This window comes from Podarcis vaucheri, assembly GCF_965113315.1.
Source record: "Podarcis vaucheri genome assembly, chromosome: 10".
In the NCBI taxonomy this organism is placed as follows: Eukaryota; Metazoa; Chordata; class Lepidosauria; order Squamata; family Lacertidae; genus Podarcis; species Podarcis vaucheri.
The window spans coordinates 71,823,066-71,850,138 of record NC_138748.1 but is presented as its reverse complement, the minus strand read 5'-3'; the positions used below and the strand labels follow the sequence as shown (position 1 = coordinate 71,850,138).

At 43.2% G+C, this 27,073-nt stretch overlaps 1 protein-coding gene across 2 annotated transcripts; it reads left to right on the top strand.

The window, feature by feature from the left end:
• The first annotated feature begins 44 nt into the window (after positions 1 to 44).
• On the top strand, positions 45 to 27,073 carry TYMP (thymidine phosphorylase). 2 transcript variants are annotated; one of them, XM_082239127.1, is made up of 10 exons: positions 45 to 188; positions 1,903 to 2,105; positions 2,314 to 2,412; positions 2,552 to 2,681; positions 16,392 to 16,510; positions 18,678 to 18,840; positions 19,619 to 19,849; positions 22,001 to 22,141; positions 25,503 to 26,595; positions 26,874 to 27,073. In XM_082239127.1, exons 1-9 carry the CDS (start codon positions 71 to 73, stop codon positions 25,670 to 25,672), a joined length of 1,374 nt encoding a protein of 457 aa, XP_082095253.1. In that variant the 5' UTR covers positions 45 to 70; the 3' UTR covers positions 25,673 to 26,595; positions 26,874 to 27,073. The 2 variants fall into 2 exon arrangements, with proteins under 2 accessions (XP_082095253.1, XP_082095254.1); XM_082239128.1 differs by lacking the exon at positions 1,903 to 2,105 and having other exon boundaries at positions 53 to 188.

Below are 27,073 nucleotides of genomic sequence, written 5' to 3'. Positions count from 1 at the left end.
TTGTTTCCACTGAATTGTATATGCCATTGCATATACCCCTGCAGTTTCTGGAGCCCCCAATTCTGGCAGCATGCTCAGCATCCCAGAAATAATCCGGAAGAAGCGGGATGGAGAGAAGCTGCAGCAGGAGGAGATCATCTACTTTGTCCAGGCTGTGTCCAGGAAGGCCTTGCAGGAAGGGCAAATTGGTAAGGAAGGTTCTGGGGCTGGGGAATCAGGGGGGTGGGATTGTGGGTGGGTGGGGGGAAAGAGGAGGATGCATTCAAGAATGAAGAGGAAACTCTGCAAACAGGCACAGCCAAGGCAACCCTTCCCATGGCTTCCTATGTGGGGATTTAGCCAGAACTTATTTTTTACTGCTCTCCAAAAATAATGCTACAGGGTTCAAATGAGGAAGCACTGGAGACTTAGGATGCCTTCATAGGGTTTGCTTAACTTACAAGGAGGCCCTAGGGGAAGCAGACTGACATTCCTGCAGCAGAAAACACAACCACTGGTCCTGCCTTCTTGTCTCTCCTTGCTATTTTTTGGAAATCTGCATTCAATTTCCTGTATCTTTCACTATTGTTTCACTATGGTTTCACTATGTTTGAGAGCCAGTGTGGTGTAGTGGTTAAGAGTGGTGGACTTGTAATCTGGTGAACCGGGTTCGCGTCTCCGCTGCTCCACATGCAGCTGCTGGGTGACTTTGGGCTAGTCACACTTCTCTGAAGTCTCTCAGCCTCACTCACCTCACAGAGTGTTTGTTGTGGGGGAGGAAGGGAAAGGAGAATGTTAGCGGCTTTGAGACTCCCTAGGGTAGTGATAAAGCGGGATATCAAATCCAAACTCTTCTTCTCTTCTTACCTCCCTCGCATTTTGCTTGCCTTCTCTCTCCCGCTATTTGTAAGGCCTCATTGGACAGCCACTTTGCTTTCTTGCATTTCCTTTTCATGGGGATGGTTTTCGTTGCTGCCTCCTGTATAATGTTGTGAGCCTCCATCCATAGTTCTTCAGGCACTCTGTCCACCAAGGAAATAATTAATTCAAAGGAATTATGGAAACCAAGAGCTGGTTGATTTCATCTTGAGCAGCTGGATAGCATTCTCCTGAAATCTTGCATGCTTTTCCTTATTATATAGTTGTAAGTAGAATATCCGATGATTTCTTTAAAACTAAAAAAAGGGGGAAACTACCTAAAACTTGTGCAATCATATCTGTACAAATATCTCTTTTTAGCCATGTCTTTACAAATAGAGCTTTGGTTGAGCAGCCACAACAGGAGACTCTCTTGTGGCCTAGAATAATCACCTTGCTAGTGATCAAAAGAATTGATGCTTTTGAATTCTGCTGCTGGAGGAGACTCTTGAGAGTCCCATGGACTGCAAGAAGATCAAACCTCTCCATTCTTAAGGAAATCAGCCCTGAGTGCTCACTGGAAAGACAGATCGTGGAGCTGAGGCTCCAAGACTTTGGCCAACTCATGAGAAGAGAAGACTCCCTGGAAAAGACCCTGATGCTGGGAAAGATGGAGGGCACAAGGAGAAGGGGACGACAGAGGATGAGATGGTTGGACAGTGTTCTCGAAGCTACCAACATGAGTTTGACCAAACTGCGGGAGGCAGTGGAAGACAGGAGTGCCTGGCGTGCTCTGGTCCAGGGGGTCACAAAGAGCTGGACATGACTAAATGACTAAACAACAACAACAAAGTGATCCAACACTTCGCTGTTCTCAGAATCAGAATGGTCGAGGTTCCACAGTATGGGCAGGTTCTTAAAACAATACAAAAACCTGCACAACCTACTGACTGAACCAAATCCAGCATGTGTGACATGCCAGGCCATGTCTGTGGCTTGTGCTAGCCCCTCTCAGAATATCTCTCTGGCTTAAGCATCTCACACTCATCACCTGTTGTCTTCTAGGAGCAATGCTGATGGCCATCCGACTACAGGGCATGGAGCCTGATGAGACTCTGGTGCTGACGCAGGCAATGGCTACATCAGGGAGGGTCCTTGAGTGGCCGGAGAAATGGCAAGGGCTCCTGGTGGACAAGCACTCCACTGGGGGAGTGGGCGACAAAGTCAGCCTTCCTCTGGCACCAGCCTTGGCTGCCTGTGGCTGTAAGGTGAGTTGAGAAGGTTCTTCCAACCTCTCTGGTTCCCGGGCAAAAATGAAAGAGGCCCACAGCCCGTTCTCAAGCCACGATGCTGAACTAGGTTAGCCATTCAGCAGACTCCTCTGAGCTTCTTAAAGAAACACCTTCTCCCCTACCCAACTTCCTATGCTGCTCATAACCTAAGACAACCCAGAGCTTCCTCCTTTCCTTTCAACAGGTGCCCATGATCAGTGGCCGGGGTCTGGGCCACACCGGAGGCACGCTGGACAAGCTGGAGTCCATACCTGGCTTCATGGTCTCCCAGAGCCCAGAACAGGTGAGGTGTCCCAGGTTGTGATGGAGACAAAGGGGCTTATGCGGTATGTGTTGAGGGTATGTGGCTGTCTGTTTCTGTCGGCCGAGAACTCTGATGACGAGTGGCCCATGCAGACAGCCCAGGACTTGTTCTCTTGCAGATGAAGCAGATTCTGGAACAGGTTGGTTGCTGCATTGTGGAGCAGAGTTCAGAGCTGGTCCCAGCAGACAAGGTCCTCTATGCCCTGAGAGATGTAACAGCCACAGTGGACAGCTTGCCCCTCATCACAGGTATGGGGTGAGATCCAGTTGCAGGAGAAATTCCGGGTGCTGAGGCCCTGGCTATGGGCTTCTTCCAATTAGGCAGCTGTCAGGGAACTGTGGGCTGAGAAGGGGGAAACGCTTGGGAAATATAGAGAGCAGCCTCCGATAATGAGTAGCTGCACCTCGTCAGAGAGAGAAGATGAGGAGGGGCTGTCAGGAAACAATGAATCAGGGAGGGAGGGGCAACTTCCAAAGCTTCGCTCTTATATAAGGGAGGAAGGAAGAGGAGAGGTTTCAGGAAGTTGTTATGCTGGAGAGGAAGAAAGGAGGGGCCAGTCTCGGCAACTGACACTGAATGAGTAGGACATGCTTTTAAGAGCTCCGTATTGTAAATAGTATAATGGACTTAATAAATCCTGGAAAGCCGGCTGGAGTCCCGGGCTGTTATCTCTTCTAGCACCCATCAATCATCCTGACAGCAGCAGTTATGTGCCTGTAGCATAACTGACTTCATTATTCTTCATAACTGAAGAATTCATTAATTTGTCTAGCGTGTACCCCCCCCAATTGCACCCAAGGCTACTACCGCCCCCTGGATTGTTCCAGCGCCGTCGCCCTCTCGCCCAGGAGAGAGTATTGCCCACTTTGGGAAACACTGGCTTAGATGAACCCAACAGTTTTTATTCTGTGAATAAAAGCCAATAGCACTTCATGTCCCGAGTCCTCTTCCTGACCTGCGGATGTACCTGCATTCCTTTTTTTTTTATTTATTAATAAATTTTATTTCCAATATGCACTATTTTAAAATCACAAACATAGCACACACAAAAAATAAAAGAAAAAATAGACAAAGTTAAACAGTAAAACATCAACGTAAATACATTTCTCCAAAAGTACTGATTATCATATCATCGTTCTAACTTCCCTCCACCACGATTTGAGCTGTATCACCTTATTACCTTTCTTGCATTTCCTTCTTTCAACCTTTATCATTACTTCGCAGATTCTATAATTCACCTACTGTTATTTTAATATTATCCAAATTTTTTTCCATATATAATATAAATTTCTTCCAATCATTAATAAAGTTTTTGTTACTCTGGTGCCTGATCTTCTGTGTCATTTTTGCTATCTCTGAGTACTCAAATAGTTTGTTTTGCCACTCACTAATAGCTGGGATCTTAGATGATTTCCAATTTTGTGCCAACAATATCCTGGCTGCTGCCATTGCATACTGGAACATGGTTTGATCTTCTTTCCTAATCTCCTCACCGACCATTCCCAGAAGGAAAGCCTCCGGTTTTTTAGGAAATGTATACTTCAGTATCTTTTTCAATTCGTCATAGATAGAACCCCAAAACCTCTTTACTTCTTCACATGACCACCACATATGATGGAAGTCACCCTCTTTTTTTTTTACACTTCCAACATCTTTTATCTCCAGTTTTGTACATTTTCCCCAGCATAGCAGGTGTAATATGCCAGCGATACATCATTTTTTCCATATTTTCTCGGAGGCTAACACATGCTGTAAATTTCATATCCTTAGTCCAAAGTTTCACCCTTCTCTCATATTCTAAATTATATCCCAAATCCATGGCCCACTTTATCATGACCTCCTTCACCTCCTCGTCTTTAGTATCCCATTCCAGTAATTGATTGTACATTTTAGATAGGAGTTTACTTTTTCCTTCTAATATTTCCACCTGGAATTTTGATTTTTTCTCATTCATCCCTATTTTTTTATGTTCATTCCATAGGGCATTAATTTGGTGTACCTGTAACCACCCTATTGACTTATCCTTTAATTCTTCGTATGACTTAATTTTCCACCCTTTATCCGATTTGATCAAGAGGTCTTCGTAGGTCCATTTTTGATTTCCCGTATTTAGATTTTTGATTGATGAGATATTAACTGGTGATAACCACCAAGGTATGCCCTTTTCCAACAATCTTTTAGTTCTATTCCATACCTCTAACAACGCACCTCTAACAATGTGATGGGAGAATCCCTTATGCACCCTTTCTTTATCCTGCCATAAATAAGCGTGCCAGCCAAATCTAGCATCAAATCCTTCCAGGTCTAACACATCCAGATTCTCCAGAACTATCCAATCCTTAATCCAGCACAAACATGCAGCCTCATAATATAGTTGTAAATTCGGGACGGCAAACCCCCCTCTTTCTCTCCTATCTGTAAGCAATTTAAACTTGATTCTTGCTCTCTTCCCCTGCCAAATAAACCTGGACAGGATCCTCTGCCAGTTCTTAAACATTGTCGTGCCTCTAATTACTGGAATATTCTGAAATAAGAATAATATTTTTGGAAGGATGTTCATTTTTATGGCAGCCATTCGTCCCTCCCAGGAGAGTGTTAATCTGCTCCAGCTGTCTAAATCTTTTTTAATCTCATTCCAAGTTCTATTATAATTGTTTTCCACTAAATTTATATTTTTTGTGGTTACCCAAATGCCCAAATACTTCACCTTTTTCACTACCTTGATCCCTGTTTGTTGTTCTAATTGAGTTCTTAAGCCATCAGCCAAGTTCTTTGTCAATATTTTTGTCTTAATTTTATTTAACTTAAACCCGGATAGTTTTCCAAACTCCTCAAGCAGCTCTAGAACTTTCCCCACACCTTTTAATGGTTCTTCTAATGTTATTACTAAATCGTCGGCTATGCCTTTAATTTATATTCTTTCACTCCTAGTTTAATTCCTCTTATTTCTTGTGTTTCCCTTATTTTATTTGTAATTATCTCCAGTACCATAATAAACAGAAGGGGGGACAAAGGGCACCCCTGTCTTGTACCTTTTGAAATCATAAAGGAATCTGTTAAGTTATTATTAATGATTAATTTAGCTCTTTGACTCGAATAAATTGCTTTGATACCCTCCAAGAAGGGCCCTTCTATCCCTACCCTTTCCATGCACTTTAAAAGAAAACACCAAGATCGACTTCCGGTTTGGATCGCCAGCAGTATGGGAGCGCGGAGAAGTTGCCGAGCGACTTCCCCGAACTGCGCGGGGGTTTTGAGGGGCAACGCAAAGGCACTGCGACCCCAAAACTTCCAGGGGGGCCCCCTGGTAGGAAGTGCTGCCAGCAGCGTCGGAGAGGTCCGAAGCCTTTTGGATTCTTCTCTATTTTGGGGAGGATTCTGAAGCAATGGGACCGAGAGACGCATTCCGGTAAGCTCTGCGACCCCGCGCAGCTATGTCTCGAGCCCCCGCTGAAAAGTGGCGACAGACTTCCGAAATTTTTCAGAACTGCTGCCTTTGGAATTGAAAGATAAATGTTGAACTGTAAAAACCAGACAAATAGACCTTAAGGTGCAGTGGATGTTAATGGATTAAGTTAAGGAGCCCGACCTGTATCTCGGAGTTAAGATGGCGCTGGGAAGCTAATCGGAAGAGCGAGACAAAGTAGCAAGCTTCACCCGCTGTAGAACAAAGAGAGGGAAGCCCCCGCCGGGGATTTCGCGGGGCAAAGTAAAGTAACTACTAAAAGAAGTGTACAAATGAAAGGAAACTTTAGAGACTTTGTATTAAAAAGTGGACTATCGGAGAGCTGGATAGAAAGTTGAAGGGGAAATCGGGAGGAGCGAACGGAGAAACTCTAGAAGTGGGGAAGATAAACAGAGGGGAAAGGGAGAGCAAGTCAGCCTGAAGGCTGTGGCAAATCCCCCCCCCACCAACCCCCGCTCCGTAAACTCACACGACGGATTAAAACTACCCCGACCTGCCGTACCTGCATTCTTTTTGGCTCTCCAGCTTTTGTAGCCTGTTGCCATATTGTTTAATATTAAAAGGAACACAGTGCGCAAGTCCCTGTGTGTGAGAAGAAACAGCCTGCTTCTGTCTGGGGGATGTCCGGTCGGACTTACCTGAAGCCGATCTCCGCAAAGGACTTAGAGACTGGGAAGGATCTTTTCGCCTCTTTCTTTTTGGATTGAACCTGCGCCGCTGAATTAGCCGCTTTCTTGCCTCTTCTTTTTGAGACTGGGATTAGACCTTTCTTTTTTGAGACTGGGATTAAACCTTTCTTTTTTTTGAGTTCAAACTCTTCCCCCTCCCCTTCTTGGAGAAACCCAAACTTGGCAGAGAAACCCCGAAACTCCAGGAATCTCTGTCCCGGCGTCTGCCCTTCTGTCACCCCTCCCCCCCACCTGTCCCTCCCCTTCCCATGCCCACCTCCCCTATTTTTTTTCTTTTGTATTTCATGCCCTTTGACCGCTGGCTGCATCTAAGGAAATATTAATAGGATAAGAACCCTTGCTTACCTATCCAGGCAGCAACACTGCACGCGGCTGATTTAGTGAAAATAGGACAAGAACCTATTTTACGGGGGAACGGATTAAGCCAAACAAGTGGCTGAAAACCAAAAGAGAAGCCTTCATATTACCTGATTTATTTAGACTGTATTAATTTTTCTATTGCTTTTCTATTGCTTCTCATTTGGGTCATACCTCCAGTATATCCTAACATTCCCCCTCCCTTTCATTTTTGGCTTTTCTACACTTTTATCACTCAGCGGAAATTCAGTTTTACGTTGACCTAAAAAACATCATTAACATAAATATTGCTTGAATCCAGGGAGCAGGTCAACGTAACTGTTTTTGTGATATCTAAAATACCTAAGATTGCATGTCCTGCCGGCGAAATCTCAAAAACCCTTAAGTTAATTCATTGTGAGGGGTGGGTGGCGGGGAGGGGAGGGGGGAGGGCAGATGACGGGGAGAGACGGAAAGAAGGTTGTGGGAACGCCAATGGATAGGAGAACTTCAAGGCAAGAGGAAATAAAAGATTTAGATGCATTATGGCTGAAAATAAAAGAGGAATTCAGACAGAATGAGACACGTATAGAAAAAAAGTTAGGAGAGATGCAGGAATCCTTTGATAAAAAGATTGAAGCTGTTACAGGGGAACTCTCAAACAAAATAAAAGATTTAACAGTCAAAACAAAGTCTTTAGAAGAATTAAATAAAAAAATGCAAAAAGATTTGAGAGACCAGAGAAAAGAAGCTGAAAAAACTAAAGAAAATTTTGGAGAATTGAGTAAAACTCAAGAACAGGTGTTAGACAACCTAGCCTTGATGGAGATGAAACAAAAGCAGTTAAACCTAAAATTCAGAGGAATAGGGGAAGAAAGAGAGGAAGACATAAAAGGGAAAATGATTAAAGAACTTGCGACTTGGCTTGTATTGAAAGAAGAAGAGGTTGCGCAAAAGATAGAAAACGCTTTTAGAATAAAAATAAGACCCAAACAAAACAGATTGAAAAAAGTCCCAGGAGATTGCCTAGTGATTTTTAAATCGATAGACATGAGAAATATGATTTTGAGGGAGAGCTACCAGAAGAAACTGGTAATCGATGGAAAACCAATTATTATCTTCAAAGAAATTCCAATCAGATTACTTCGAAAAAGAGAGGGCTATAAACAAATAGTCGGTATTTTAAGGAAAAATGGCATACAACATAGATGGGAGTTCCCAGAAGGGATTTCCTTTTTTTACAAAGGGAAAAGATTTAAGATAATTGATAACCAGGAAGTCAGTAAATTTTTACGTAGATACGAAAAGGACCTCGGGGGGGGGTGGAGGAAAGACATGGGGAGAGGGATGGAGAGAGGGAAGAAAGAGGGGGGGTGTCTGGAGGAGAGACTGGAGAGGGAGGGAGGAGCCAGGGGAGGAGGGGATGAAGATGAGGGGGAGGAGGGGGAGGAGGAGGAGGAGGAAGAGGTCGAAGAACAAACAGAAGACAAACCCACCCGAATCTAAACAGACAAAAACCAAACCGGGAAATTACTGACTCATCGGTAGACAAAAGTGATAATGAACCTTAAAATCGTAACATGGAATGTAAATGGTTTGAACGAAAAAGCCAAAAGGAATAAAATTGCAAATGTGTTGAAAAAGGAAAAACTGGATGTAATCTGTATTCAAGAAACTCATGTAGCTAAAAAGCATAAACATGTCCTAACAAACAAACTCTTGGGCATGGAATTTATAAACTCTACGGAAGAAAAAAAAAAGGGGGTGGTAGTATATGTGAAGGAAAAATGGGAACCAAAAATGATATACAAGGATGAGGAGGGGAGGATACTAGGGGTTCAAATCAATTTCCAGGGAGAAAAGATTAATGTAGTTAACATTTATGCCCCAAATACAAACAAACCTGAGTTTTTCAAGAAATTAGAACAAGTATTATTAGATTTAGATGACAACAAGACGATACTATTGGGAGACTTCAACGCGGTGTCGTCACCAGAAAGGGACAGACAAACGGAAAATAGAAAACAAAATCAAGGAAAGTTACCGAAATCATTCCAAGATTTGGAAGAAAACCTAGACTTAATAGATATATGGAGATACAAACACCCAACAGAAAAGCAGTTCACCTTCTTTTCCGAAGCACATAAAAGCTGGGGCAGAATAGATCAGATCTGGACCTCGAGAGCATTTACCCTAAGAACAATAAATTGCGAAATTCACCCAAGAACATTTTCGGATCATAATATGACAACTTTGGAAATCAAAGGGATAACACAGGGAAGTTTTAGATGGAGATTAAATGAATACCTATTAGAAAATGACGATGTTATTGAAAAGGCCAAAACCACCCTAAAAGAATATTTTAACTTAAATCTAAATACAGGAACAAGCATAGAAGTGGTCTGGGACGCCAGTAAGGCGGTAATAAGAGGTCTATTTATTCAGCAAAACAACTACAAGAAGAAGATAAGACAGCAGAAGAAAGAAGAAATACTTAAGCAGCTAAGAGAGCATGAGAAAAAATTAACAGATCACCCGAAGGATGAACAAAGTATCCGAGCAATAAAAATGTTACAAACACAATATTCGATGCTGACGAGTCAAGAAATTGAATGGAAAATCAAACTAATGAAGCAAAGATACTTTGAGTCAGCGAACAAAATAGGGAAATTTCTGGCCTGGCAATTGAGAAAAAGACAGAAACAGAATATGATAAATAAAATAAAAGTAGAGGAAGATCTGATAGTAGACCCAATTAAAATACAAAAGAAATTTCTGGAATTCTATGAAGAACTATATAAGAAGGGGGAAGAGGACCTAACGCAAATAGAAAGATATCTAAAGAGACACAAAGGGAAGACCATTGGGGAGGAAGAAAGATTTCAACTAAACAAACCCATTAACATAGAAGAGGTTCAAAATGCTATAAAAAAAATGAAAGCAGGAAAAGCTCCAGGTCCAGATGGCCTTTCGGCCAAATATTACAAAGTTTTAGGAAATCAACTATCATCGGTGCTCTGTGATACAATGAACAACATCTTGAGAGGAGGGAAAATACCTGAGTCGTGGAGGGAAGCTTTCATAACATTAATTCCAAAACCGGATGTAGATAAAATGTGTATCAAAAACTACAGGCCAATATCCCTATTGAACAACGATTACAAAATATACGCCGATATTATGGCAAATAGATTAAAAAAGTGCCTATTGAACTTAATTCACAAAGACCAAGCAGGTTTTTTACCAAATAGATTCCTGAAGGACAATGTGAGACACACTATAAACCTAATTGAATATCTGGAAATTAACAACAACATACCAGCGGCCTTGATTTTCATAGATGCCGAAAAGGCGTTCGATAATATCTCTTGGCAGTTCTTACTAAAGACTATGGAAGAAGCAGGGATAGAGGGAGAATTCCTGAGAGGAATACAGGCAATATATTCAAACCAATCTGCCAAACTGGTGATAAATAATAATCTTACAAACACGTTCCAAATTGAAAAAGGAACCAGGCAAGGTTGCCCCCTCTCACCGCTCTTATTCATTATGGTTTTAGAAGTCTTGGCAAATAAAATAAGATCAACACCGGAGATCAAAGGGATCAAAATAGGATCAAAAGAGTTCAAACTAAAAGCCTACGCAGATGACTTGATGTTATCCATAGAAGAGCCGCAAGGGAGCATCGAAAAGGCGCTGGAAATATTAGAAGAATACGGCAGACTAGCAGGATTTAAACTGAATAGATCAAAGACCAAAATATTAACAAAGAATTTGAGAAATGATATAAAAGAAAAATTAGAGAGCCAACACGGAATTAAAGTGACTAAAAAAGTAAAATATTTAGGCATTTGGCTTACACCTAAAAATATAAATTTAATTGAAGATAACTATACAATGACCTGGAATAAAATTAAAAAAGATCTGGATGTTTGGAGCAGAGTTAACCTCTCGTGGCTCGGTAGGATGGAGGCGATAAAAATGAACACTCTCCCCAAGATATTGTTCCTTTTTCAGAATATCCCGGTCATTAGAGGGACCAAAATATTCAAAGATTGGCAGAAAGTACTCTCAAGATTTATATGGCAGGGAAAAAGACCAAGGATCAGATACAAATTACTTACAGACCGAAAGGAGAGAGGGGGGATGGCGGTACCCAACTTAAAATTATACTATGAAGCTGCCTGCCTATGTTGGGTGAAAGATTGGATAACTTTGGAGAACACGGATCTGTTGGAACTTGAAGGTGTAGACAACAGGTGGGGTTGGCACGCCTACCTTTGGTTAAATAAAGGAAAAACACATAAGGGTTTTTCAAATCATATCATTAGAGGGCCATTATATGAAGTTTGGGAAAGAAATAAAAAACTGTTAGAACCAAGAACACCCTGGTGGCTGTCCCCAATAGACATTTTATCATTTAAAAAAACAAATTTGGATGAGAAAAATTTAACATACGAAGATTTACTGACAAGCTCCCATGAAAATTGGAAACTAAGACCGTACGAGGAACTGAAAGGAAAGCTGAAGGGTTGGCTACAGTACCATCAGATCAATGCAAGATGGACGGAAGACAAGAAAGTAGGAATGAGTGAAAAGAAATCAAAATTCCAAATCGAAATAATTGAAAGCAAATCTAAATTATTATCCAAATTGTATAATATTTTATTGGAAGAGGATACAAAAGATGTAGAAATTAAAGAAGTTATGGTAAAGTGGGCTAGAGACTTGGGGCACAATATAGAATACGAGAAATGGTCGAAATTATGGAATCAGGGAATAAAATTCACAGCAAGTGTGGCAATTAGAGAAAATCTAGAAAAGATGATATACAGATGGTACTTAACACCAGAAAAACTAAATAGGATGTACAAGACCGGTAACAAGGCCTGCTGGAGATGTAAAACAAATGAAGGGAATTTTATACATATGTGGTGGACATGTGAGGAAATAAAAAAATTTTGGAATCAGATATATGATGAACTAAAAAAAATATTTAGACTCACATTTCCCAAGAAACCAGAGGCCTTTTTACTAGGGATGGTTGGAAAAGAAATACCAGAAAAAGATAAAACCCTGTTCCAATACGCAACAGCTGCGGCTAGAATGCTAATCGCCCAAAACTTGAAAAACCCAACTACACCAACGGTGAAGGATTGGCAACTGAAATTATATGATTTTATAGAATTGGCAAGAATGACGCAAAGAATCAGAAATCAAAAAAATACAAAGTTAAAAGAGGATTGGAATAAATTTATGGTATATAGTGAAGGCAATTCTGGTAACACAACAACTGCAGTAGGTTCGATTTAACTCTTCCGATGTCATAAACTAAAAATTAACACCAGCTGTAACATGATTTTATTAAAAGTAGAAACCCGAAATCAGGAGGGAGGGAAGTCGATGTAAACGTGTGGTATGTGTTTTTTCTTTTCTTTCACTTTTCTCTCTTTATTTTTCCTTTTTCTATCTAATGTTTTTTTCATTGTCTAATGTCTAACTTTTAATGTTTCTTTTTGGTTGTGCCTTTTTTGGTTGTGTATGATGAAGAAAATATAATAAAAAGTATTCTAAAAAAAAAAAAAAGAAAACACCAAGATACATTGTCGAAAGCCTTTTCGGCGTCAACAAATACCAGAGCCGCAGGAATTTCATTTTTAAACTCTAAATATTCAATGATGTTAATTATATGTTTGTTTTTTCCTTTTCCTTAGCTGCCATGCCAGCAATTTCCCCGTCTTATTTGCAGACTCAAAGTATTTTTGTTTCATTGATTTTATCCTCCATTCTACCTCTTGCCCTATTAATGTTGAGTATTGGATTTGCAACACTTTAGATATTTGTTTCATCTTTTCATCCTCGGGATTTGTTGTTAGTTTTTCCTCACACTCTTTCAATTGTTTCACTATTTCTTCCTTTTTTGATTCTCTTAACTTCCTTCTATAACTATTCTGTTGAATCAGAAATCCCCTAAGAACTGCCTTACTTGCTTCCCAGACTATATCAATTTTGGTTTCTTTGTTTAAATTCCACTCAAAATACTCTTTCAGGGTGTTTTTGGCTTTCTCACTGATCTCTTCGATTTCCAATAGGTAATCGTTCATTCTCCACCTGTACTGTCCCGATTATTTACATTTTATTTCCAAACTAATTGGATTATGGTCGGAAAGTGTTCTGGGTTCTATCTCACACTTCCTTGTTCTTAATGAAAGTTCTCTTGAGGTCCAAATCTGGTCGATTCTTCCCCAACTTTGATGTGATTCTGAAAAGTGTGTAAATTGTTTTGTTATTGGGTTTTTATACCTCCAAATGTCAATCAGATCTAGATTTTCCTGTAAGTCTTTAAAGGATTTTGGAAGTTTCCCTTGGTTCTTTTTTCTCCTTTTTTCACTCCTATCCATTCCTGGGTCAGGGACTCCATTTAAGTCCCCTAATAAAATTAACTTATGATTCTCTAATTCTAGCAACATTTGTTCCAACCTTTTGTAAAATTCTGCTTTTTTTGTATTGGGGGCATAAACCGTTATTCCATTAAATTTTTCTCCTTGATGATTAATTTGAACTCCCAAAATTCTTCCTTCTTCATCCTTACATATTAACGTCAGTTCCCATTTCTCTCTAACATAAATCACCAGCCCTCTTTTTTTGCTGACATCTGAATTAATAAATGCCACCCCCAACCTTTTGTTAATCAATACATGTTTATGTTTTTTAGCTATATGAGTCTCTTGGCAGCATATCACATCATAATTTTTGTTCCTCAAAACTTTCGTTATTTTATTCCTTTTGGATTTTTCATTTACACCATTTACATTCCAAGACAAAAACTTCAAAGACATTGATAAAACTAACTTCTAATTGCTCCTCGTTCTCTTTCTAACCTTCTTCTTCTGCTTCTTCTCCGCTCTCTAGTCCTTCTTCATTCTCCCCCCTCGTCCCCCCTCCCCTCGCCCCCGCAACCTCTCCCCCTCCCCCCTCCCCTCCTTCTCTATCTCTTGTTCTGTCTTCAACCTTGCCAAGTTCCCTCTCATATCTCCTCATAAATTTTTTGACTTCCTGTTGGTCTGTCAACTTAAATTTCTTGTCCTTAAAAAAGAAGGTGATTCCTTCGGGAAATTCCCATCTGTATTGTATCCTATTTCTTTTCAGGACCGCTACTATTTGTCTATATCCTTCCCTTTTGCGTAAAATTCTGACTGGAATTTCCTTGAGAACAATTATTGGCCTACCACCAATTATTAATTTTTTATGGTAACTCGTTTTTAATATTAAATTCTTCATTTCAATTGAGTTAAATATTACTAAACAGTCTCCAAGAGGTCTTTTGGTTCTATTTTGAAGTACTCTCATTCTTATTCTGAAGGAGTTTTCAATTGTGTATGCAACATCTTCTTCTTTTAGTTCTAACCATTTTGCTAATTCTCTAATCATCTTTTCCTTTATATTCTCATTTGTCTCTTCCTCTATCCCTCTAAATTTTAAATGTAATTGTTTCTGTCGCATTTCTGTCATAGCAATATTATCCCAAATTTATTCCTGCCTTTTATTCACCTCTTTCATCTCTTCCTTTATTTTTTCAGTCTCTTTTTTCTATTCTCTCATATCTTTTTGCAATTTTTTATTAGTTTCCTCAAATGCTTTTGATTTGACGGATAATTCCTGGATTTTTGTGGAAAGTTCTCCCACCGCTCCTTCTATCCTCCTATCTATCATTTCTTGCATTTCTTCTAATTTGCTTTCTAGATGACTTTCATTTTGCTTAAACTCCTCTTTAATTTTAAGCCATAAAAAATCAAGATCTTTAATTTCCTCTTGTCTAGATGTTTTCCTATCAGCTGGCGTTCCTCCCACCTTTTTCCCGTCCCCCCCCCCGACATTTTAAACCTTCTATCCTCTATTTGTGTTGTCACTAAATCTCTCCCTGTTAGGGGCTCACAATCTCTTTCTCTCCAAATATTCAAACTATGCCTCTTTAAACGTATATATACACTAGAGGGAGTGATTAAACACTGGGCTAGGAACAGCAAGTTATCGTATCTTCTACTTAGCCTTAACGGCTTTTGGTTAGTTAGTCCAGTTCTCTCTTTTTCAATAAACAGCTAAGAGTCTCAAAAAATCTCCCAAGATTTGTTTATACTCCTTACTTCATTCTAGTCAATCTGGCTTATTTCCTCCAAACTTCAGCCACTTGCTGGCCTAATCCCGTGTAGAAAAGAGGTGGTGTGAGTCTCAATGGTAGCTCTCAGAAGAAGCACTTAATCCGTTGTTATAATAATCCACTTGCACAAATAATAAACAATTGAAACTATTAAGTTCGTTCCAATGAGGTGAGAGTCAATATACCTATTAAGGTGAGGGACAATTTTAAATTAGCAGTTTAACCAGTATTATCGTGTTAGAAGACTGTTTTTCCTCCAGTTTAAGCAACCAGACCGCTTTTTGACTTTACCTTCCAGTTCTATTTCCTCAACAAAGTAAAAATCAGACAAAAAAAGGAGTCACCAAACTGTCCATTGCATTGATTAAACGTAATAAAGAGAGCATAGAAATGAGGGGCAGGGAAGACAAAGGGGAGGAGAGGAGAGAGCCAGCAGGCGGCTTAATGCTGTGAAGGCTGAGTAAATCCAACTATGGAGGAAATAAGCGGGGGGAGCGGAACCCCAACACACGAATCCCTTTAGTGTATATCACTTTTCGCTTTAATTAATTCCTCCGTTCCTCTCTCGGAGCTCCTGTAAAAGTGTCCTCCAAAAACTCTTTGCAGCTTAAGCAATATGTTTACCGAAAATTAAAAAAGAAAAACCCATCCAACAAGCTTCTCTTCCAACTAGCACCTTCTATTGTCACTTTGTACCTCCAATTTGGGCCAACTTTATGACCAATAATTGTTTCCTGTTGTCCAAAATTGCCACAGCATTCAGTACTCACTCAGTCCGGCCGTTTTGTAAAAATTACCCTTTTGAACAGTCTGTGATATAGATGCCTGCACCATTTCTAGCTCACCATCGGGTGTGTTCCTTTTGTAAATCCTAAAGCATCCCGGATTCACTCAACTTAGGTTCCAATTTCTCTGAAAATCTCGACATCTCACACACTGAGTAATCCTTTCTTATCTGACGAAGGTTTGTCGCACTTCTCGGCGGAAGCTAGAGGCATTACAGCACGGAGTCGGTGCTCTCCCGTTCTTGCGCTTGCGGCTCCACCCTGGGCGTCTTTCCGCTGTGGCGAAAAAACTCCAAGCTGTGCAAAGAGCCGCTCCCACGCTGCCGGGAAGCCTATCCCCCAGGGTTTCCCCCCTGGGATTTTTGGGGTGTGCAGTGCCCTTGCGGCTCCCCCAAGCCTCTGAGCTGCTCAGAAAGCTCTTTACGAGGCTTTCCGCGCTTCCTCGCCTTCCGCGATCCAAACCGGAAGCCGATGTACCTGCATTCCTGACAGCCCCTTGACACTACCTCTCTCTTGCCTCACAGGCTCCATCCTGAGCAAGAAGGCTGCGGAGAACATCTCTGCCCTGGTTCTGGATGTGAAGTTTGGCAGCGCAGCCCTTTATCCCACTCTGGAGAGCGCCCAGCAGCTGGCTGAGAGCTTGGTGAGTCCTCAGAGAAGGGCCATTGGCTTCTGGAGGCTTTCAGCTCCTTCAGGGAGGAGAGGGCTATCGGGGGGCTACCAGCCAGGACAGCTCTGCCTGCCGCCATAGTCGGGGGCAGCAGTGATTCTGTTTTTTTAAAAAATAAATTTTTATTGGGTTTTCACAATTTATATAAACACACAATACACAACACAGATACAAACACAGAAACAAACATGCATAATTTCAAATCCTTACTTTCTTAACCACTTTCCCTGACTTCCCCACACCTCCCCTTCTTACATCCTAATTCCAATAGTTAACTCAGCAAGTTCTTATCTCTCACCTTTACCTTATTGTTATTATTATTATTATTTTAAACTTAATTCTTCTTAATTAACCAAATTTCACTTATACACCTCAATTAAATCACAATACTTTTCTAAGGTCGACCCAAATTCCCTTCCACAGATTTCCCAATTTTTATATTAATTACTGAACATACTAACAAAAGACAACATAAAATTATGCACCCTTTGGATTCAAAAACTCTCACCCCCCCCTTCCCGGTTTCGATCCCCAAAGAGTATCCACAATATCAGTTCTTAGCCTGGATTCCTCACGTCCGAGGCCTTCAAATCTCTCTCAGTCCCTCTCTGCCGGTTTTGTTGGTAGTCCTTTATGTTGGTCATCAAATCTCGAAGGAGCTCTGTCCCAGTAAAGTCTATGTTTCTTCCAATCAGTCCTCCATATTCAAAAGCGGAGCCCAAATCATATTTCTTGCTTCTTTTAAGTCCAAATGTCCCAAATGTCCCAAAGGCTCCAACTTTCATCTTAAACAAATTTGTAATCCACAGTTCTTCCGATCTCTGGGGGCAGCAGTGATTCTGAATCCCAGTTGCTCTTGAATCCTGCTTGTGGACTTGCCACAGGCATCTGGTGAGAAGAAGAACAACAGGATGCTGGTCTAAATGGCCTGATCCAGGAAGCCCTCCTTATGTTCTGCTTCTTGGGATGGGGATTTGGAGACCGAATGTTCTCCTTAAATCCTTCCAGTGGCAGACAAAGATGATGGACTATGCAGAATTAGCAAAGTTGACCGGTGGAATCCGGAACCAATGCGACCAAAAGTTTCAAATACACTCGAGTAAATTTATTGGGTATATGAATAATTATTGCAAAAATGGGAAGACACTAGCGGGATTGAAATAAATCCTGAAATGAAATTCAAAACATTTTATAACTTTCTAGATCAAAGAGACAGCGTTGACTATAAGGACATAAAAGTCATAAGTGGAGGTTTTAAAGTGCAATATAAAGTCTTGAAAACAAAAAACCAGTTGAAGGGATAGAGGGACGCGGGTGGCACTGTGGGTTAAACCACAGGGCCTAGGGCTTGCCAATCAGAAGGTCGGCGGTTCGAATCCCTGTGATGGGGTGAGCTCCCATTGTTCAGTCCCTGCTCCTGCCAACCTAGCAGTTCCAAAGCACGTCAAAGTGCAAGTAGATAAATAGGTACCGCTACAGCAGGAAGGTAAACGGCGTTTCCGTGTGCTGCTCTGGTTTTGCCAGAAGCGGCTTAGTCCTGCTGGCCACATGACCCAGAAGATGTACGCCGTCTCCCTCAGCCAGTAAACCGAGATGGGCACCGCAACCCCAGAGTCGGCCACGACTGGACCTTTACCTTTATCTTTATAAAGTCTTGAAAACAAAAAACCAGTTGAAGGGATGGAAGGAAGTGACGAGCTCGGCAGAGCAAAGAGTAATTTTATTTGCTATTGTAATGTTGGAAATATTGTGTTAAAAAAGAAATTAATAAAAATTATATAATAATAATAATAATAATAATAATAATAATAATCCCACAGAGGGAAGGCAGACCGAAAATGCCTCTTGCTGAGGGGAGTTTTGGCATAAGTGGAATCCAGGGACACCTTTGTTTGTTCCACATTCTCCCCTGGCAGCCCATTGAGGAGAGACAACATTTTCATAGAAGCAAAAGAATAATTCCGGGCGGTCGCGTCTGCGTTAACTTCCCATTAGTGCAAAGGAGTTTAAAAATTTTAGGGATGTCTTTTCTTTATCTAAAGAGGGAGCAGTGCTTTCTTTCCTGGGTGCCAATCATAGAACACTTTATCCTTTACCATGTTCTGGTCTCATTCATTCATTCATTCTCTCTCTCTCAAAGGTGTGTGTTGGGACCCAGCTAGGGATATGCACATCGGCGGTGCTCAGCAAGATGGACGGACCTTTGGGGTCTCGAGTGGGTCACTCCTTGGAGGTCCTTGAATCCTTGGAGTGCTTGGAAGGACAAGGACCCAGGGATCTCCGTGAGCTGGTGACCACGCTAGGTCTGCACTGGGGGGGGGCACCCGAGTGGCATTATAAAACGTTTCACTATGTTGTGTTGGGAGGGAGAGAGGGAAGTTTTCTGTTGAATGTCCATCAAGGCTGTGAACAGCGGACCTGTTGTGGCATCCAGTCCACTTCCATTGCGCCAATCTGCTTCTCCCAGCTACAGCAGAGTATCTTGAGCAGCGGTGTGCCTGTGTGGAAGGAATCTCAGCCATGCAGTAAAACTCTCCTACAACAGCTTCTTCTATTCTGTTGTTGTTGAGTCGTTTAGTCGTGTCCATTTCTTTGTGACCCCCTGGACCAGAGCACACCAGGCACCCCTGTCTTCCACTGCCTCCCGCAGTTTGGACAAACTCATGCTGGTATCTTCGAGAACACTGTCCAACCATCTCGTCCTCTGTCGTCCCCTTCTCCTTGTGCCCTCCATCTTTCCCAACATCAGGGTCTTCTCCAGGGAGTCTTCTCTTCTCATGAGGTGGCCAAAGTCTTGGAGCCTCAGCTTCAGGATCCGTCCTTCCAGTGAGCATTCAGGGCTGATTTCCTTCAGAATGGAGAGGTTTGATCTTCTTGCATTCCATGGGACTCTCAAGAGTCTCCTCCAGCACCAGCAAATAACAAATCAGCCAGGAGCAAGCAAAGGCATGATGCTTCCATAGCTGTCAACTTTTCCCTTTTCTTACGAGGAGGGCATGAGGGTGTGAGTTGGGGGTGGGGAAAGGAAGCCTTTCTCTCCATGGACCACCCAACTCATCCATTTTTCTTCCATCTCTCCAGGAGGAACCTTACTGTGGCAGTGTGGGAGAGCCAGTTCTGTTTCCCAAGGCGCTGCCCGCATTGCCAAAGCCCTGGACAACGGCTCTGCCCTGAGGACTTTCCAGGCCATGCTGGAAGCGCAAGGGGTGGAAGCCAATGTGGCCCATGCCCTATGTGCCGGGGGTCAGGAAGAGCGATTCCGGGTGCTGGGGCAAGCCTGGGCGCAGGAGGAACTGGTGGCTCTGCGTGATGGTAAGGATGGGGGTGAGCTGTTAGGATTTTTAACCACCTGTGCTGCTCCAGCAAGTAGCACTATATTCGTTTATATCATGTGAGTGCCTGAGAGCGTGAGACAGAAAGTCTCAGCACTGTTAAGTTACCGTATTTTTCGCTCCATAAGGCGCACCTAGTTTTTAGAGGGGGAAATCAAAGGGGGAAAAATCTTATTTCCCCCCCAGCCCCAAAGAGCAGAGGACAGGCGTCAATAACATCAAATATTCTCAGACGCACAAGCACGGCCTCCATCTTGAGTGCCCAGCACCTGACACAAAGTCAGATATAGGTCCTCCTTCAACTTCTCTGACTAGGGTATTTAGCCATAAAACAAGGGAGCAGGGCCTTTTCTGTGGTGGCTCCCCGTTCACAGAATGCTCTCCCCAGAGAGGCCCATCTGGCACCATCATTACATGTCAGGCACCAGGCAAAAGCATTCCTCTTTACCCAGGCCTATGGCTCTTAAATAATCTATGGCCTGTGAAAGTGTGGGGGAGAGGAATGCTATTGTGGAGGAGTTTGGATTTGATATCCCGCTTTATTACTACCTGAAGGAGTCTCAAAGTGGCTAACATTCTCCTTTCCCTTCCTCCCCCACAACAAACACTCTGTGAGGTGAGTGGTGCTGAGAGACTTCAGAGAAGTGTGACTGGCCCAAGGTCACCCAGCAGCTGCAGGTGGAGGAGCGGAGATGCGAACCCGGTTCACCAGATTATGAGTCTACCGCTCTTAACCACTACACCACACTGGCTCTCTGATGATTGTTTTATTTTTATGCTGTATTTTATTATGCTTTTTATTGTGTTTTTATTATTGATGCTCTGTAATGTGTACACACACACACACACACACACACACACACACACACACACAGCTGGTCACCCAACCTCTACTTAAAAACCTCCAAGGAAGGAGAGCCCACTAACCATAAGTCAGGCTTCGTCAAACTCTGCCCTCCAGAATATGTTGGCCTACAACTCCCATGATCCCTAGCTAGCAGGACCTGTGGTAAGGGATGATGGGAATTGTAGTCTCAAAGCACCTGGAGGGCTGAGTTTGAGGAAGCCTGCTGTAAGGAATCCACTGTCAAATGGCTCTCATTCTTAGAATGTTCTTCCCAATGTTCAGTTGGAATCTCCTATCTTGGAATCTGAGGCCATCGGTTCAGGTCTTACCTTTCAGAGCAGGAGAAAACAAGCTCGCTCCTTCTTCCATGCTAACCTTAGGTTACCAGTTTTTTTCCCCAATAGATCCAGGGACACAATCAATCAATCAATCAATCTACATGTTCAGGATGTTGATGTTGCAGCGATGCGGTGGCAGAGGTGCGCCCGCCGCCGTGACCTCAACCGCCACGTTTCCTCTTCCTCCGAGGCTTCTATCTCCTTTCTCCATGAGCCTCGGCAGCCCCTGAGTTGTTGGTCCTTTGGTGGTGGTGGGGAAGCGGTGCGTGGCGGGTCATGCATGGAAGGCGGAGAAGGAGGGCTGAGAGTGGTGGCATGCCTCCCTTCCCATCAGAGCAACCCCAATCCCATTCCTACCTTCGTGCAAGCAGGAGGGTTGCGGGGATCCCTCAGCTGGGAAGGGAGGCTTCACACTGCCTTTCAGAGCAGCCCCCATCCCATTCCCACTTTCCTGCAAGCAGGAGGGCGTGGGGATCCCTCAGCTGGGAGGGAAGCTTCCCCTTGCCTAACTGAGAGATCCCGGCCTCATCCTGCTTACACGCAAGCTCTGATAGGCAGCATGAAGCCCCCCCTTCCCAGCTGAGAGATCCCCGCCCCGCTCCTGCTTGCACGCAATTAGGAGTTGGGAGGCTGCTCCGACAGGCAGCATGAAGCCTCCCTTCACAGCTTAGTTGCTGGGGTCAGGGAAGGTGGAGGCAGCCCGGAAGCTGCATCTTTGAGCCCCTGCACCACCATCATATGGGGCCTTTTGAGCAGCTCCTGAAGCCAGCCAGAGCCAACTGCTCCGGGCTGCTGAGACTGCCACTGCTGCGTTTCCCGGGGACATTAGATGAAATCCGGGGATGGAATTTGTCCAGGGACTTATTTGCAAATCTGGGGACTGTCCCCAGAAAACGAGGACGCCTGGTAACCCTATGCTAACCGCCGTCCTGACTTTCCTCCACAGGGACAGTTCAGCAGATCCTTGGCCTCCCCATTGCCCGGGTAATACATGGTCTGGGAGGTGGCCGCAGCCAGAAGGGGCAAATGATCAATCACAGAGTGGGAGCTGAGGTGCTGGTCTCTGTGGGGCAGAGAGTGAGGAAAGGTAAGAACTTCAAGTGGGGTGTGTGTGTGTGTTTGTGTGTGTGAGAGAGTGTTCATTTTCTAGTTTGGTCTGCTCTCGTACATGGGATGAGGCAGTCAGGTGTTATAAGAATTCTAAGGTCACAAATATAAATGTTCCTAAATGTACAAGGCAAACACATACTTAAGTATATAAACCTCATGTCTGAAACAGTACAGGAGAGCAATCCTAAAGTCATTTTGACTCTCCCAAACCATTTTGACTCTCCCAAATTGACCTCAAATATTTCTCTGCAAGAAGGAAGGAAATGGGGAAAGTCTTTTGCTTACCTGTCTTAAGGGTGTATTTGCGTATGAATAAGGTGAGCCTATGACCTGGACTCAGGAACTAAAGTATTAACCATTACAAAAGAATGGCCAAGCTGCCCAGGTAAAGCAGTCAGTGACCATTAACAGATATCCTGGCAAACAGGATTTCTGCTGTAGAGCTTTTGAGATGTATGCATGATATTTTGGGGGGTGGTCTTGGGCTACAGGGTGGGCAATTTCAAAAGTCTATATAAGGGCCTGTGCACCATTATTCTGAGTGGAATGAGTGGGGGACCCTGTTGCAACATTTTAGTAAAGATCAGGCTTACTAGCTGCTTTGCTTTTCAATATTCTCTGATTGGCCTCTGTTATTTTCTCCTTCCGATAGGGGACGCACTTAAGGACTCTATACGGGCTCTTGGGTACCCCATAAGGGAAAAGGAGCAGTTTTTTTCTTACAGCACAGGGGAGGCACAATCTTGATTCAGACAGCAGAGTTTCTTGGTCCAGCCCTGCCAATAGGGTGTCCTCCAAGTGTTTTGCATCACAACTTCCATCAGCCCTAGCCAGTGTGCATAGGGGTCATGGTGTTAGAATTCCTGCTCCATGATTGCAGTCATGGGATTGTTGTCTTTCACATGACAGTATATGTTTTGACTCCACAGAGTGGGAAGTGATGGAAACAGGATGTTTGTGTTACTGTGTCCCGTGAAGTAGGACTATTGTCCTTTGTTCTTTCTCTTTGCTGTCTGATGCTAGAGAGAGGGGGAGCCATGTTGCAGTGCTCCATGTGTGTTTATATGTAAATAAAGTAGATTAGCCAAAATGCTGAGTTGCTGAGCTCCAAAGTCTGCTGGCATCGATTGCTGTGATGTTAGGGCTGAAGAAAGCTTTTGAAGCTCCCGAACGATCAACCAGGAGGGAGAGAACATGCCAGTTGGGCGTGTGTCTCTGTCAGGGTCCTGCTTCAGTGTAGGCTGAGCTCCTGATAAATGGATGATGGGATTTGTAGTCCAAAACATCTATAGCATACCCACATTAGCTAGATCAAGGGAGAGGAGCTTGTTGTTGCTGAACTACAGCTCCCATGAGCCTCAGCAAGCAGAGGATCAGCTCCTGTGACATCAGCCTCCCTTTTCTTTCTTGGCCATAGTTTCAGTACATCACCTCCGGTACGGGATCTGTGACTCACATCCAGATGGAACCTGTGAGCCACGCGTTAGCAGAGATATGCAGAAAGCGAGGCTGTGCAGATATGTGGCGTCACAATTTTATTATTTGCAGGAAATCAAAACAACAAAACATGGCGGGTGTGAGCAGCGTCTCTCGCACACGTCTTCTCTGTCAGAACAAAGAGCAGAAAACAAAAGCACAAAGAACAGAAGTTCTGTATCTGAGTTTCCATCCCCAGACTTCCAGCAGTGTGGAATGTAAATAAGGATCACATGACCCAAGCAATGGGGGAATGGTATCCTAACACATAGGACCAGGATGCCGAGTTAAAAAGCAACAACCTAGAAGGTTTTAAAACAGGATTGGACGAATCCATGGAGAGGAATATTAATGCTATTAGAACCACATTCACTATTCTCTGCCACTCGTTGCTGGAAGACTCAGGATAGGAGATTTGCTCTTGTGCTCGAATCCTGCTTGAGGCATCTGTTTGGTCCCAGTGAGAACAGGATGTTAGGCTGGGTGGGCTCTTCTTATGTCCTTACTGTGGGAATGTTTAGGGATGCGGGGGAGGATATATTGTCTAAGATATCCTATCCCAATGTAGGCTTATTAGACTTTACCAATTGGTGGGCTCTGCGTTGCTCCCGGACGGGAGGAAGGAAGTCAAATGACACCGAGGGTTGGTTCAGAGAAAGAGTTCTTTATTCCTGCTCTCCGGAGCAGCAGAAAGGCACTCGCGTGGTCAGTCCACAGCAAGTCCAAAGAAATGAGAGATTTCATGCAGTATATATATCCTCCAGGCACCCTCTCCCTCCTTCCCCAGGAATCCAACCACGTCAGCCTATATACGCAGATTGACATCACATATGTTCCTGCTCCGGTATTCTTAACCATAAAATGTATTTCTGTATTTCTGACCATAAAAGGATATTCCTGTTCCTACTCTGTAATAATCCTATATTTCTGACCATAAAAGGATATTCCTGTTCCTACTCTTATCTTGGAGCAAGAGGTCACCATCTCCAAGAACACCCTCTGGCGCTGTTCCCAGACTAGGTCTGTGCGTCTTTTGTGGTCAGGATATAAGATAAGGCACAGACGTGTCTTCTCTGTTCTACTGGTACAGTCAAGGCCATCCTTGCTGTCACAAACTGATAAAGGAGAGGGCTCTGAGACTTGTTTATACAGCTGGGTTTCGGCTCAAGAGCTCAATTTAAAGCATTTTAGCTAAGGAAAAATAGGGATTTTGGTGCAGTTCCAAACTGCCTGCACAGTCAGTTTTGGGTTTGGGAAACCCATTCCTTCACCAACTTATCTCTACAAGTTCAACAAAATCAGCAGAGTTAACATTCCCCTTTTTTAAAACCACACGCACAGCAGATAGCTTGCTCAGGCTTGTTAGAGTCTCTGCAAATATTTCCTGGTATTTCCCCCGTTCAATCCCTCCTGAAATAAGATGCTACGCAGTCTTCTGTAAAGTATAAAATGTTTACTCTCAAGTAATCATCTGTTCACACAAAGGTTCCCAGAAGGCGTACTTAAAAGCTTAGAACATAGTTTAAATGTGGTGACTATGTCCTTATGGGAGAAAGCCCCCTTTTCTTCCCTTGGCCTGGAGTCAAGGGTGCATCTTAGTAGTGCTGTTGTTAAGATGGCATCGGTAGAGACAAGAGAGACAAGATGGTCACCAGCCTGTGTGGTTCTGGTTCATTTCTACATCAGGAGAGTCCGTTTCTATCTCAAGTTACACGTAGGAAGTTTAGTCTCAATCTTGGAAAGCAGGAAGTTCCGGCTGGAGGACTGAGACAACCTTCATGTCTACTCTAGCAATGTTGTGTTCGACTGCACCTGATTCTTACATCCCACACTTACAACTGCTTCTTTCCCCTCCCTTCCAGGGGATCCGTGGATCCGGATCCATTATGAGAATCCAGAGTTGGGTGACGCTGGCCGGCGTGAGTTGCAGGAGGCATTGATCCTGGAAGACTCTGAGCCCTTCGTTCCTGGCTCAAAGGTGGCAAGGACTATTCTCCCGCAGGGCCAGTGGGCCAGGCCAGAGAAAGATTAGCAGGACTTAAGAGGGCTGAACCAAGTCAGCCCCCTGTCAACTGTCCACAGGATGTGGGACGAGATGGGCCATGCGACTGATCATGTTAGGATCACTGCGCTTAGCTCTTGAATCACCTACAGCCTTGTAATGGGGAGCTTCTTCTATTTTTTTACTGAACCCATGGCAGGATGAGAGAATGTGAGTTTTGATTTGGCAGGATTTGAGTAATACTTGTACTTGTTACGGAAATTACGCGGGGTGGGGATGGGGGGTGGAAAGGCACATCTTTAAAGTTGTTAAATGTTACAAATATTACACATAAATGTATCCTTTCGACTTGACAGCTCAGGGAAGTTATCTAGCTTTAAAAATCATATAAAACCAACTCCTTTGCCAGTTTCCTTCATTCCACCTCCAATTTGCGTCATTGGCTAAGAGCTTTGAAACCACTCGTCCCCTCCATAATCCCTCCAGCAGGAGGTCACGTACTCACAGGAAGGTACTCATAGGTGACAATCGCTGGGCAAAAGCTCTCCTCCGGACTTGCCCAGGTGCCAGACTATGCAAACCAAAGTTCTATTGTTCTTTTGCAGTAGGTGCTTAGAATGTACTTCCCAATACATATCCTGTATTTGCCTGTTCCCCTGACACATTCCTCCTATGTGAATCATGTATAACCCTCCCCTTGTCTGATGTAGTGATGATGTAGTGATGATGCTCCACGAACTGCATGCTGGGATAAGATAGAAACTTTTAAAAGTCCTTGTCACCCCATCCTCGGGGTTCAATTCCTCTTTGGACCTGTTGTGCAATAAACTTTGGTCCTCAGCTATTTGCTCCGGCTGGTGGCCGGACTCCTTCCTTTATTCTGCAGGGACCCACGGGCTCTGCCCAACCAGCAGGGGGACTGAGCAGCCTCACACCTAGATTTTTCTGTAACAGTACTAAAATAATAATAATAATAATAATAATAAGAAGAAGAAGAGTTTGGATTTGATATCCCGCCTTTCACTCCCCTTCAGGAGTCTCAAAGCGGCTAACATTCTCCTTTTCCTTCCTCCCCCACAACAAACACTCTGTGAGGTGAGTGGGGCTGAGAGACTTCAGAGAAATGTGACTGGCCCAAGGTCACCCAGCAGCTGCAGGTGGAGGAGCGGAGACGCGAACCTGGTTACCCAGATTACGTGACTACCGCTCTTAACCACTACACCACACTAAGGTAAAAATGTAACTAAGGTAAAAATGGATTTCTTTCAGAAAAATGGAGAAATTATATGATGCAGTAGACAAAGTTTGATGATGGAAACCAGGGAGGGGCGGAGGGAAGTCTAGGGAATCCTAAATGTTGATGATTATGATTACCGTTTGAATTCAAATGTATAGTGTAAAACTGAATAAAAAAAATGTGAAAAGAGAAAA